This window comes from Salvelinus sp. IW2-2015, unplaced genomic scaffold (assembly GCF_002910315.2).
Source record: "Salvelinus sp. IW2-2015 unplaced genomic scaffold, ASM291031v2 Un_scaffold3054, whole genome shotgun sequence".
NCBI lineage: Eukaryota > Metazoa > Chordata > Actinopteri > Salmoniformes > Salmonidae > Salvelinus > Salvelinus sp. IW2-2015.
Window position 1 is genome coordinate 57,824 of NW_019944346.1, and position 13,566 is coordinate 71,389.

Below are 13,566 nucleotides of genomic sequence, written 5' to 3' on the forward strand. Positions count from 1 at the left end.
TAGCACCGCGGTGCAGTGCCTTAGACCGCTGCGCCACTCTGGAGGCCCTCAGTTGATTTTGACATTTTGTCTGAGGTGATAATATTATTCTCAAAAGGTAGTTAATTTTAATCACGAATGATAATAATTTTCCAGTTCAGGTTTTCTTTTGGCACAAATTACAGTGGCTTGCGAAAGTATTCACCCCCTTGGCATTTTTCCTATTTTGTTGCCTTACAACCTGGAATTAAAATAGATTTTTCTGGGGTTTGTATCATTTACACAGCATGTCTACCACTTTGAAGATGCAAAATATATTTTCTTGTGAAACAAACAAGAAATAAGACAAAAAAACAGAACTTGAGCGTGCATAACTATTCACCCCCCAAAAGTCAATACTTTGTATCGCCAACTTTTGCAGCAATTACAGCTGCAAGTCTCTTAGGGTAGGTCTCTATAAGCTTGGCACATCAAGCCACTGGGATTTTTGCCAAATCTTCAAGGCAAAACTGTTCCAGCTCCTTCAAGTTGGATGGGCTCTGCTGATCTACAGCAATCTTTAAGTCATACCACAGATTCTCAATTGGATTGAGGTCTGGGCTTTGACTAGGCCATTCCAAGACATTTAAATGTTTCACCATAAACCACTCGAGTGTTGCTTTAGCAGTATGCTTAGGGTCATTGTCCTGCTGGAAGGTGAACCTCCTTCCCAGTCTCAAATCTCTGGAAGACAGAAACAGATTTCCTACAAGAATTTCTCTGTATTTAGCACCAGCCATCATTCCTTCAATTCTGACCAGTTTCCCAGTCCCTGCCGATAAAAAACATCCCCACAGCATGATGCTGCCACCAGCATGCTTCACTTTGGGGATGGTATTCTCGGGGTGATGAGCGGTGTTGGGTTTAAGCCAGACATAGCGTTTTCCTTGATGGCCAAAAAGCTAAAATTTTGTCTAATCAGAGTAGCTTCTTCCATATGTTTGGGGAGTCTCCCACATGCCTTTTGGCGAACACCAAATGTGTTTGCTTATTTTTTTCTTTAAGCAACGTCTTTTTTCTGGCCACTCTTCTGTAAATCCCAGCTCTGTGGAGTGTACGGCTTAAAGTGGTCCTATGGACAGATACTCCAATCTCCACGGTGGAGCTTTGCAGCTTTACAGGTCCTTCAGGATTATCTTTGTTCTCTTTGTTGCCTCTCTGATTATTGCCCTCCTTGCCTGATCTGTGAATTTTGGTGGGCGGCCCTCTCTTGGCAGGTTTGTTGTGGTGCCATATTCTTTCCATGAATTTTTTTTGTTGATTTAGTGGTCCTCTGTGGGATGTTCAAAGTTTCTGATATTTTTTTATAACCCAAACCTGATCTGTACTTCACAACTGACCTGTTTGGAGAGCTTCTTGGTCTTCATGGTGCCGCTTGCTTGGTGGTGCTACTTGCTTAGTGGTGTTGCAGACTCTGGGGCCTGTCATAACAGGTGTATATACAGTGGGGAGAACAAGTATTTGATACACTGCCGATTTTGCAGGTTTTCCTACTTACAAAGCATGTAGAGGTCTGTCATTTTTATCATAGGTACACTTCAAACTGTGAGAGACGAATCTAAAACAAAAATCCAGAAAATCACATTGTATTGATTTTTAAGTAATTAATTTGCATTTTTATTGCATGACATAAGTATTTGATCACCTACCAACCAGTAAGAATTCCGGCTCTCACAGACCTGTTTCGTTTTTCTTTAAGAAGCCCTCCTGTTCTCCACTCATTACCTGTATTAACTGCACCTGTTTGAACTCGTTACCTGATATAAAGACACCTGTCCACACACTCAATCAAACAGACTCCAACCTCTCCACAATGGCCCAAGACCAGAGAGCTGTGTAAGGACATCAGGGATAAATTGAAGACTGTACAAGGCTGGGATGGGCTACAGGACAATAGGCAAGCAGCTTGGTGAGAAGGCAACAACTGTTGGCACAAATTATTAGAAAATGGAAGAAGTTCAAGATGACGGTCAATCACCCTCGGTCTGGGGCTCCATGCAAGATCTCACCTCGTGGGGCATCAATGATCATGAGGAATGTGAGGGATCAGCCCAGAACTACACGGCAGGACCTGGTCAATGACCTGAAGAGAGCTGGGACCACAGTCTCAAAGAAAACCATTAGTAACACACTACGCCGTCATGGATTAAAATCCTGCAGCGCACGCAAGGTCCCCCTGCTCAAGCCAGCGCATGTCCAGGCCCGTCTGAAGTTTGCCAATGACCATCTGGATGATCCAGAGGAGGAATGGGAGAAGGTCATGTGGTCTGATGAGACCAAAATAGAGCTTTTTGGTCTAACTCCACTCGCCGTGTTTGGAGGAAGAGAAGGATGAGTACAACCCCAAGAACACCATCCCAACCGTGAAGCATGGAGGTGGAAACATCATTCTTTGGGGATGCTTTTCTGCAAAGGGGACAGGACAAACTGCACCGTATTGAGGAGAGGATGGATGGGGCCATGTGTATCGCGAGATCTTGACCAACAACCTCCTTCCCTCAGTAAGAGCATTGAAGATGGGTCGTGGCTGGGTCTTCCAGCATGACAACGACCCGAAACACACAGCCAGGGCAACTAAGGAGTGGCTCCGTAAGAAGCATCTCAAGGTCCTGGAGTGGCCTAGCCAGTCTCCAGACCTGAACCCAATAGAAAAATCTTTGGAGGGAGCCGAAAGTCCGTATTGCCCAGCGACAGCCCCGAAACCTGAAGGATCTGGAGAAGGTCTGTATGAGGAGTGCGGCCCAAAATCCCTGCTGCAGTGTGTTGCCAAACCTGGTCAAGAACTACAGGAAACGTAATATCTCTGTAATTGCAAACTAAGGTTTCTGTACCAAATATTAAGTCTGCTTTTCTGATGTATTCAAATACTTATGTTCATGCAATAAAATGCCAATTAATTACTTAAAAATCATACAATGTGGATTTTCTGGATTTTTGTTTTAGATTCCTCTCTCCACAGTTTGAAGTGTACCTATGATAAAAAATTACAGACCTCTACATGCTTTGTAAGTAGGAAAACCTGCAAAATCGTCAGTGTATCAAATACTTGTTCTCCCCACTGTATACAAAGATCATGTGACACTTAGATTGAACACAGGTGAACTTTATTTAACTAATTATGTGACTTCTGAAGGTAATTGGTTGCTTCCAGATCTTATTTAGGGGCTTCATAGCAAAGGGGGTGAAAACATATGCACGCCACCACTTTTCCGTTTTTTATTTTGAATTTTAAACAAGTAATTTTTTTCATTTCACTTACCAATTTGGACTATTTGTGTATGTCCATTACATGAAATCCAATAAAAATCAATTTAAATGACAGTTTGTAATGCAACAAAATAGGAAAACGCCAAGGGGATGAATACTTTTGCAAGGCACTGTAGATATTCACTTGGGCTGCTGTTCAATGTCACTATAAAGTTCACACTTGATTTACAAAGCTTGAATAAAATAAATGCCAGAGGGGCGAAGGCTCACAGGCCAGCGTAACCATATCTGAGCAACTGCGGCCTATTATAGATGCATACCTGAGTTCCAGCTCTAGCTCTGTGGGAGAATGGAGGCCAAAGCTTCCACTCTCCTGGAGGATGATGATCTCTCCTGTGCTGTATGTAGAAAGGTCTTCTCTGTTCCCGTGGTTCTCAGCTGTCATACCTGTGGCTGTAGCTTCTGCAATCTCTGTCTGGATGAGTTCTGGGAGCAGCAGGGTTCTGAAATATGTCCTCTGTGCATTATCGACTACCCTGGAGGTCCTCAGAGAACGTGTGMGGAACACGGGGACAAACTGAAGATCTTCTGTGTCACAGACCTGCAGCCTATCTGTGATTATCATTGGTCAGTTGACCATAAGGATCACAAAGTGTACCCAATAGCTGAGGCAGTGGTGGACTGCAAGGTAAGCCGCGACAGCAAATCTATTTAGTGTTTAAATCTATTCCCAGTGCAGGAGTTAATCCTTGTGGGCTAACTCCCACTACCCAAACTATTAGGTTACTATAATAATAGTTTCGGCAACCAGAATGCACAYTCAGCTAAATGCCACTAAACTTTAATGACTTCGTCCCCAATAAATAGTCCCTAAGTGTGCCCAAAAGTGTTGCWGTTTTGATGTTCCTCTTATAAAACCCATGATTCTGATTTGAATGAGAGCATCARGCACCAGAAAGCTGGACAGAACAACAAAATGAATACATTAAAGGGATAGTTTGCTTTTGTTTTTAAGTTTGGCTTATTTTCAACTTCCCTAGGGTGTTGTTTCCACCAAACCGTTTTTAAATGAGCGTGCTGTTTATTTAGTAACATCCAGAAACAACAACACCCTAGGTTGAAAATGAGCTAAACTTTTTAAAAAGCAAACTATCCTTTTAAGACATTATAGGTCTTACAAATGCATTACAACCACATCATAATGCATTATACCTGTAGGCTTTGGGTAAAGTGTTACCAACAAATGCAGGTTAGTAATTTATAGTGACTTAAATTGACTTTTTTAGGTCAAAATAGAAGAAAATTGTAGATTATGGCCCGTTTGTACAACAATTTAGTTTTTTAAGACATCTTGGACCCTGGGCTGTTTTTAGGACAGGGATTTGTCAAATGTTAGACCCAGCACTTAGTCAAGGCTAAGTTGGACTGTGGAAAACTTTGCAGGGGTCAGTGGAGGGGTATTTTCTTACCCTCCTCCCTCCCACCTAATACATTCTCTCCRTCTATTAATACTCACCGTCTTCCCATCTTTTCTTGGTTATTGTGTTTCTTCCCAGACGTCCCAGATGGACCGTATCATTCTTATGGAATACACTGGCCCCACCAGTCTTGTGACTTATTAAATGATCAAATGATTATTGCATCACCCTCATCAAAATGTTTTTGGCTGTATAAGGCAGAYCCCCTTGCATCATCACTCTGACGTGCCAATCTCCCCCCTTTCCAACAACACTGATCTCAGAACACTGCATCAATTAAATGGGACTATCACTCGCTCTCTGGTCTTCCTTCAAAGATATCTGGTGGATAGCTGTGATTTATCATGCAGTGGGAGGTGTTTATTTGCATATCCACTACTCAAGCAGATGGAAGCCCTATGGACATATTCATTTCCTTTMAGCATTCAAGTTTAATTGAGGTAGACCCCAGAGAACCCCGGCAACAGCGGTGGGAGGAGCATAGTAACCTTATCTGACCCTGCTGCTGCTCCAGCCCTGTTTTAAAAACCTGACAGGCAGAATGGTATCCAGGCACCGCGAAGACAATCTCTCCTGCCCCCTCTGTGGAATTATCTTCAACCAGCCCATTGTGCTCTCCTGCCCACTCTGTGGAATTATCTTCAACCAGCCCGTTGTGCTCTCCTGCCCCCTCTGTGGAATTATCTTCAACCAGCCCGTTGTGCTCTCCTGCAGACACAGGTTCTGTAAAACATGCCTTCAAGACAGCTGGAGTAACCAGGATGGTAAGGACGACTGCCACTTCTGCCCTCTATGCTGGAGACGTTCCTCCATGACTGAGATTGTGGTAAACACCATTCTGGAGAAGACCTGCGAGTCCTTCAGGAAGGAGATGAGCAGCAGGAATAACCCTATGGGGTGTAAGGAACACGGAGAGACACTCTCACTCTTCTGTCTGGACGATCTGCAGCCCATCTGTGCTGCGTGCCAGACGTCGGCGGTACATAAGGGGCACAGGCTCTACCCCATTGGGGAAGGTGCACACGACTGTAAGGTAGGCGAACACAACCTTGGTTGTCTTCACTGTGCCGTCAGTGTCACTGTCACTGAATGTGTCTCTCATCAGCCATACCCTCGCTCTTAACTTTGCTTGTCAGAGGGAAACTAACTTTCATCTGTACGTCCAGTCTCTTCTAACCTCCGGCTGCCATCCTTTACCGCCCGCATTGTCAAATAACTTGCCCAAAACTTTCACAAGTCGCTAAACCAGCAGCACTTCTTTCATCATGAACAGGAATATATTACTTTTTAAGTTTTTAGTTTGACACTTTTGTTTTGTAAAAACGTGTGTGTTATAGAAACCATCTTTGACACAGTGGGATGGTTAACAGGGGGGTTTGGAAAAGYTGATCATTCTATTAATAGATTCATATGTTGGGTTGGTCAATGCTTGGGCCCCTGGGAGGAATGAAACCAGATCCCAGGTCTCTCAAGTGTACCCCTCTACATTCCCCTCCTCCCCTGGCCCACCAGCTGTCTTTGACCCTGTTCTAGGAACAAGAAACCTTTTAATGTTAGAATTTAATACTCAGACAACATCAACAGAGCATGGATCATGAGCTTGAGTGTGCCTCAATGCAGAAAACTCAATGTCCAAACTTTCCACATTGCTTTGGCACGTTGACTTTCTGAATCTGTGTGTAGTCTCTTGTTTCATCATCGTCTCCACCCTCTCTGTCACTCAGTCACRTGATCCAGACTCTATTGATGTTGCAGTGGCATTAGCTAGGTCCAGCTATCAATTGATCTGGATCTTCCAGTTAAGGGGGTATTGGGAACTTTTACACATGCAGCTGAATGCTGTGATGGGGCTGCGATGCAGCGGTACCTGACAGATGAAACCAACACATTGTGCTGTTGACAGCCTGGCTTATGGCCAGCCTGACCCTGTAGTATGTGTTAAAGTGTAAATATCTTGCCATTACATTCCAGGAGGAACTCAAGACTGCATTGACCCCATTGAAGGAGAAGCTGCAGCTGTTCAAGAAGGCCATGGTCGTCTGTGATCAAACGGCAGAGCACATCAAGGTGGGGTATTGTATTTCTAGCACTTTAAACAGATTTTGATGGCGTCCTTTCTGGATCAATACATCTTCTAACGCTCATGGAACCATCATCAGTAATGTAACCTGGGTTCATTGAGTGTTTCAGGTCTTTCATGTCTAAACATGTCTAATTCCAGAACCAGGTTGARCATACTGAAAGGCAGATAAAGGATGAGTTTGAAACCCTTCGCCAGTTCCTGAGAGATGAGGAGGCAGCCAGATTGAATGTTCTGAAGGCAGAGGAGGATCAGAAGAGTCTGCTTCTAAAGGAGAAGATTGAGGAGATGTCCAACGAACTGACGTCCCTCTCAAACACCATCAGAACCGTAGAGSAAGAGATGAGGTCKCAGGACATCCCATTCTTACAGGTATACATAGTATGAAGTTAAACCCTACTTACAGTACAAAGGGAATTCCCAAAGCAAAATAAAGACAAAAATATAGAAACATAACATGCATGTGGAATATTGTAGCTGTCCATCTAAAAGTGATACATTTACTTGCTTTTCAGAACTACAAGGATATCATCAAGAGGTAAGTGGAGTCAGGAATAGCCATTCGTTTGACCCATGGGTTGATGTCATGAGCTAACAGAGGCAAAATACAAAAATAGACAGAGACCCATACTGCCTCACTTTCATGTGCCATAATATACTAATGAAAACAGTCATCTAGCTAGTGAATGTGGCAGACACATCTAAGGCTAATGTGTGTTTCCAGATTCAATTATTATCTTGACTTAGGCCTAGAATCAATCAGATCAATCTTTAACCAGCGATAGCAACAACCTGCATTGCTGATGTTTTGGCGGTGTCGAAGGTGTAACTGTGTTGGAGCTGTCAACTGATTGAATAGAGCCTTTAAAGGTAGACTCAGCGTATGACGGAGTGCACAAAGTAAACAGCATACAACAACTAAGAGCGTTGAAGCGCGAGGCTATACTTCTTAGCTGTTTTGGTCCCTACCACGCTCTAACAGCATGAAGCGAACTCATGCACACATAGATACTGTGTATGACTGTGTGAAAGTCTTGCATCTCACTTATCGCAATATCTGCAGTGCTGCTCATGGCAATGTCATTTCACTGAGTCTACCTTTAACAAAACAGATCATCATGTTAAAATGAACTTTACTTTGACACAAATAAGCAATAAATATGATTACAATCCATCATACATCAATTTCATGGTAAAAGAAGATATATTTTCGCTGGAATAATAGACAGGATATGACTCATCACTGAATGTCGTCATTCCAGAACCTGGCATATGCCGCTGGATCCAAAGATGATTCCTGGAACTCTGATTGATGTGGCAAAGCACCTGGGTTCTGTAAAGTTCAACATCTGGGACAAGATGAAGAGCATCATTCAATATAGTGAGTATTAATCAAATATGAGTCGGTAGAAGTGACTGTACTTTTTCCTCACAGGAAATAAAGTTATTCYATATATTTAATTTAATCTCAGTTCTGCCCTTTCTATCATCTCTGTCTTCCATTTGAGGCTYATCTCTTCTCCTCTCTCCCCAGCTCCTGTGACTCTGGACCCCAACACAGCCGCTAGCTGCTTCATCCTGTCTGAGGATCTGACCGTGGTCCAGTGCTGCTCCCAGGTCTTCAAGCTCCCAAACAACCCCGAGAGGTTTGACATCAGTGCTGAGTTACTGGGCTCTGAGGGGTTCTGCTCTGGCCGCCACAGCTGGGMGGTAGAGGTAAAGGCTAACACATACTGGGTGGTAGGCGTGGCCAGCGAGTCCATCAACAGGAAGGGCAAGCAYGTGCTGACGCCAGCCGAGGGCTTCTGGACTATACGCTTCCGCAACGGCGAGCACAAGGCGTGCACGGCACCRTGGGCGCCCTTGWCCATGATGAGGAAGGAGCCCCARGTCATCAGGGTAGTGTTGGAYATGGACAGGGGCAAGGTGACCTTCTTTGACCCCCGGGAGAGGACGCCCCTCTATACGTTTACAGACCTCATCTCACCCCGGGTGTTTCCTTACTTCTGCACTGCCTGTAAGGAACACCCTCTGAGACTGCTGCCTGTCAGGCTGTCTGCTGCTGTGGTGCTCTAGAGGGCTCCATGGGGGKTCATTACTAACAAGCAGCGGAGGCTCAGTTACTTGCAGATAGATCCAGTTGAGTTTACCACCTAGTCCTAGATGATGAAGGCTGATCACTTGGAAGGGACAGTCTGGAATAAAGCATGTAATGGTCTTATGTTTGTGAGTATTGTGTCTACAGATGATATACACCGAGTATACCAAACATTAGGAACAACTTCCTAATATTGAGTTGCACCCCTTTTGTCCTCAGAACAGCCTCAATTTGTCAGGGCATGGACTCTACAAAGTGTAGAATGCATTCCACAGGGATGCTGGCTCATGTTGACTCCAATGCTTCCCACAGCTGTGTCAGGTTGGCTGGATATCCTTTGGGTGATGGATTGAGGATCATTCTTGATATACACAGGAAACTGTTGTGTGAAACACCCAGCAGCGTTGCAACACACTCAAATCGGTGCCACTGGCACCTACTACCATATCCCATTTATCTTGCCCATTCACTCTCTGAATAGCACATATACACATTTGTCTCAAGGCATAAAAGTATTTCTTTAACCTGTCTCCTCCCCTTCATCTACACTGATTGAAGTGGATTTAACAAGTGATATAAATAAGGCATCATAGCTTTCACCTGGTCAGTCTGTGTCATGGAAAGAGTAGGTGTTCCTAATGTTTTGGACAGGCAGTGTACATGTTGACTTGAAAAGTAGCAAGTCTTGAAATAGGTAGACCTGAAACTAGTTAGCAGCCCTAAAAAGATACAAGTTTGTCCTAGAATGTCAGAGCCCTTATAACTCTGTTCTGAATCACAAAGTAAAACAACACTGGTGTCTTTTACAAACCTTTATTTTGAGTTACACCTAAACAAATGTATGAAAATGGAGAGCTAGAATAATGTTCCCAATCAATTCTATCTACAATATTACTCTGAGAAATTGCTTTATTACATAATAATAGGGCAACCATGATCCCTGACTAATTGACAGATTTTCAAGATATTGTTTAAATAATGTTCTTTCTTATGTATTGGAGTTCCTTAGTCAGGTTAAGCATAAACCCCCAATAGTTCCAGGACACACAGGGCTTCCACAGGGTTCCCACAAGGCACATAATATCAATGTGTGTGAACCTGAGTGGTCAGTCAGTGCATATCATCCATTACTTCAAACATGTTACGTAATCAGGTTTAGTTTTACATTWAAAAAAAWGTAATCTYGCAATCAAAACTCCTACAGTTAGTGTTTGGAATAAGAGGCATGTTCAGCTGTGACATGTTCTATCATACKACTAGCACACAGGCAGCAACACCTCATCCAACATGGACACGCAASTATTGCTAAAAACCTGTTCACTATTTTGTTCTTTACATGGTGGCACACTACTATTACAAGGTTGGGAGCAAATAGCCTGGAACACCATCTTCTTCCAGAGACTGGTATCTCAACGACTGTGGTATATTCAGTCCCAGCTCTCATCTCTTTTACACTCTCATTGTAACAAACAGACAAATGCTGTCATTGTAACAGACATCCTGGTTTCAAGTGAAAACTTGCTCTACTCTATGTGCATTGTAGTGTTGAAGGCTTGAACGTTTTCATTTGGCTAAACTAAGAAACACAAATGAAGACATAAAAAAGGGGGAAAAAGCCCTCATCCAACCTTGTCCTTGKACGTTATTGATAAAACATGGTTTTGTAACAGTTCTAAGGTTTCCCTATTGATTGATCAGTAGCCCTTCGGTCCCCTGATCTAGACTAGATCCAGGGGGCTGGTGTAGGGAGAAACACTAATACATGGAGACTTCACCAATAACACTACTTAAAGCCTGCAGGTGTAATGCTTTATAACGTGATCCAAGCACAGATTAGCCTTTATAATACTATGTTATTTTTCACAACGTATGAAAATATCAACTGACAAAAAATTGCCGGATGTTTAGACAGGATCATTATGAGTTGATAAGACATAAGGGGTCATGCATGCTTATGACAAGTCTTACAATGTATTATAACGGCATGATAAGGCTTATCACATATCACAGTCTCCAGTATCTGACACCTCGACAGTCACTTTCCTAAAGCCGGGTGTGCACTACATGACTTTCAAGATCATAACATGGCTGAGCCTCTCGCACTAAACCACCGTCTTTCCTGTAGTATTTTGTTGTCTTGCCAACGTAGTGGTGCCATCCTAACAATGTGGCACAGACAGGGGTCACACACTACTCACGTACAAGTACTCACTTGTCGTGAGATTGTCCATACCACCTGTCTCGCCGAAAACAGTTATGTGATTAGATTTAACTAGCTACAACAAGCTGTGGCTCAAACAGCCTCATAAACGTGTTGTGTAAACCCAGCTTAAAGTAGTCCATCTATAGAGCCATTCTACCTCCACTATAGCACTGTGTAGCTCCTCATTCACAGCCTCATAACGCCCTGCTCTGGAGTTCAAAAAGTAAATCTGGTCGGTTGATAAGCGCGATCGTATCCCTCCCTCTGCAACCGTCTTCTGGATTTTAAAGGTACCTAGGAGGAGGGAAACAAAGAAAATAGGTCATTAATATATTGTATATTTCTTGGAATGAGCATTAGACGCTTCATGCAAGGCTTATAAAAAATACAATTTATCGATTTCACATTAGAATTAGCCTTGTGTCCAGTCCACTCACCTGTGGTGTCTACTTGTGGGAGATGCGTAGGAACACGGGGCGGGCGTAAGGAGGCAGGGCCTGTTGGACCTCTCGCAGGAACGCATCACAGTCAAATGTCCCTGTTGGGTCTGCGATGGCAGCCATCCCTGCCTTCCCTTCCACATCTACGGGGGACAAACATACACGTCAGGCTTTTCACAACACACATGCTGCAAAGGGCCAAAGACAAGTCTTCCTAATCACTCAACCTCCTGTTGACTGGCCGATTTGTAACATTTATTTAACAGGACAATGCTGTCAAATCAACATTTAAAAGGCCAATTCAGCGTTTTTACATCAATATCAAATAATTTCGGTAACAATTAAGTACAATAGTGATATTTCTTATAAAAAAAAAGTTCTTTTTTTTTTTTAGCAAAAAACTATTCTCAAGCAAGAATTTTGCCTGGGAGTGGTTTGTGGAAGGAGACAACTGAAAACTAGCTGTTACTGGCAGAGAGGTTTGGAACTCTTATTGGTTGATATTAACTATAATTACCACCTGGTGTGTCACCAGGCATGCCGAAACTCCACCCATGCAAAACCTGCTGATTAGAAGTTCCTGTGTAGATTATATTTAACCAGCAACTATCAGGAAATAGCACTGGTCAATTTGTTAACACTTTTACAGAGTTTGTTTCATCAGCTATACAATGATACAAAACACAGAAAACAGAATTTTGACTGCACTGGGCCTTAAGTGGAGATACCTCCTCCTCCTGTCACTATCATACATGTAACATGGTGCACATAATGTGAACGTCATCTCACCTGGTACAGCTACCCCATACACAGCCACATCGGCCTGGCCCAGCAGACCACTCAGTGTTCCCTCCACCTCGGTGGTGGAGACGTTCTCTCCTCTCCAGCGGAAMGTGTCCCCACTGCGGTCCCGRAAGTACATGTAGCCCAGCTCATCCATCACCAACACATCCCCTGGGAGGAGGTAGAGAAAGGTGAGTTAATGACACATTACATTGTGGTAAAGATAAGGACTGATATAATAGCATTAATTCCAAGTATGATAATCAAAGTAAACATTAACTCCATAATTATTGTTTAATCACACTAAGGTCCTGTGGGTTTACCTGACAGATATGCCGAGTCATTTTTCTTGAAGACGTTGTTGGCGATCTTCTTCCTGGTGGCGTCCTGGTTGGCGTAGCCATCAAACCTCCGTAGCGGGTCCTGTTGGTTGATCCTTCCCACCAGCAGCCCTGGCTCCCCTGAAGAGAGGAGTCGTACATGGAGAGGTCAATCTATCCAAGTGTAGTTATGAATCCCTTTTTACATACATTTTTCACAACATGCTTTACAGTTACCCAGGTTAACATTCACAAAGTTGGTTTTGTAAAAGTCCTATATTTATCGATATMGTGTCTAAAAATTTAGATTTTCGATATCGGTGCCYATTTACTTACCAGGAAGGCAGGGCACACACAGGCCGTGCCTGTCCCTCACCAGCTCCGTGGTCTCCTCATCCACTTTCATGAGGCGGATTGGGTACACATTKGGCAGGATGCGGCTGTTGAACCCACAAGCTCCCACCTTGTCAGTGGAGAAGACATAAAAAGTATTTGATACCACAGATCCTTTTATGTTAATAAGAAATAATAATGGCCCAAGAATAGGTCCTTGAGGTATACCACATTGTATTGTGGCTCTATAAAAGTTTCAGTCATTAGCAAAAATATATTGCTCTCTATTATTTACATACTTGTTGATTGAGGCAGTTGACAACATTGCCCATGACCCCTACCTTGCCGTCCATGTTGGCGATGCTACAGTTGCATTCGGTGGCTCCGTAGAACTCCCCAACCTGGGCCACCCCAAAGCGCTCGGTGAAGGCCTCCCAGACGCTAGGGCGCAGCCCATTCCCCACCGCCAGGCGAACYCGGTGACCCTTCTCAGATGGCCGCACCGGCTGGGACAGCAGGTAGCGACAGATCTCCCCTATGTACTGCACCACCTAGTGGACGGATGGGGAACAGCATAGACATCAGATTTAAATTCAATGCGGGTTT

At 43.6% G+C, this 13,566-nt stretch overlaps 2 protein-coding genes across 3 annotated transcripts in view; one reads left to right on the plus strand and one right to left on the minus strand.

The window, feature by feature from the left end:
• Positions 1 to 3,521: 3,521 nt before the first annotated feature.
• On the plus strand, positions 3,522 to 9,004 carry trim35-13 (tripartite motif containing 35-13). Of its 2 annotated transcripts, none has more exons than XM_024142290.2 (6): positions 3,522 to 3,913; positions 6,675 to 6,770; positions 6,925 to 7,155; positions 7,299 to 7,321; positions 8,046 to 8,164; positions 8,318 to 9,004. In XM_024142290.2, the coding sequence occupies exons 1-6, from the start codon at positions 3,575 to 3,577 to the stop codon at positions 8,857 to 8,859; spliced, it is 1,350 nt and encodes a 449-aa protein (XP_023998058.1). In that variant the 5' UTR covers positions 3,522 to 3,574; the 3' UTR covers positions 8,860 to 9,004. The 2 variants fall into 2 exon arrangements, with proteins under 2 accessions (XP_023998058.1, XP_023998056.1); XM_024142288.2 differs by lacking the exon at positions 3,522 to 3,913 and adding an exon at positions 5,161 to 5,736.
• A 1,671-nt stretch (positions 9,005 to 10,675) lies between these two features.
• The window catches only part of LOC112075267 (long-chain fatty acid transport protein 1-like), a 6,364-nt gene continuing 3,473 nt past the window's right edge, over positions 10,676 to 13,566 (minus strand). Inside the window, 7 exon segments of the mRNA XM_070440840.1 lie at positions 10,676 to 11,378; positions 11,522 to 11,542; positions 11,545 to 11,667; positions 12,314 to 12,478; positions 12,631 to 12,768; positions 12,964 to 13,090; positions 13,302 to 13,511. Coding sequence (XP_070296941.1) covers positions 11,185 to 11,378; positions 11,522 to 11,542; positions 11,545 to 11,667; positions 12,314 to 12,478; positions 12,631 to 12,768; positions 12,964 to 13,090; positions 13,302 to 13,511 — 978 coding nt within the window. The 3' untranslated portion in view covers positions 10,676 to 11,184.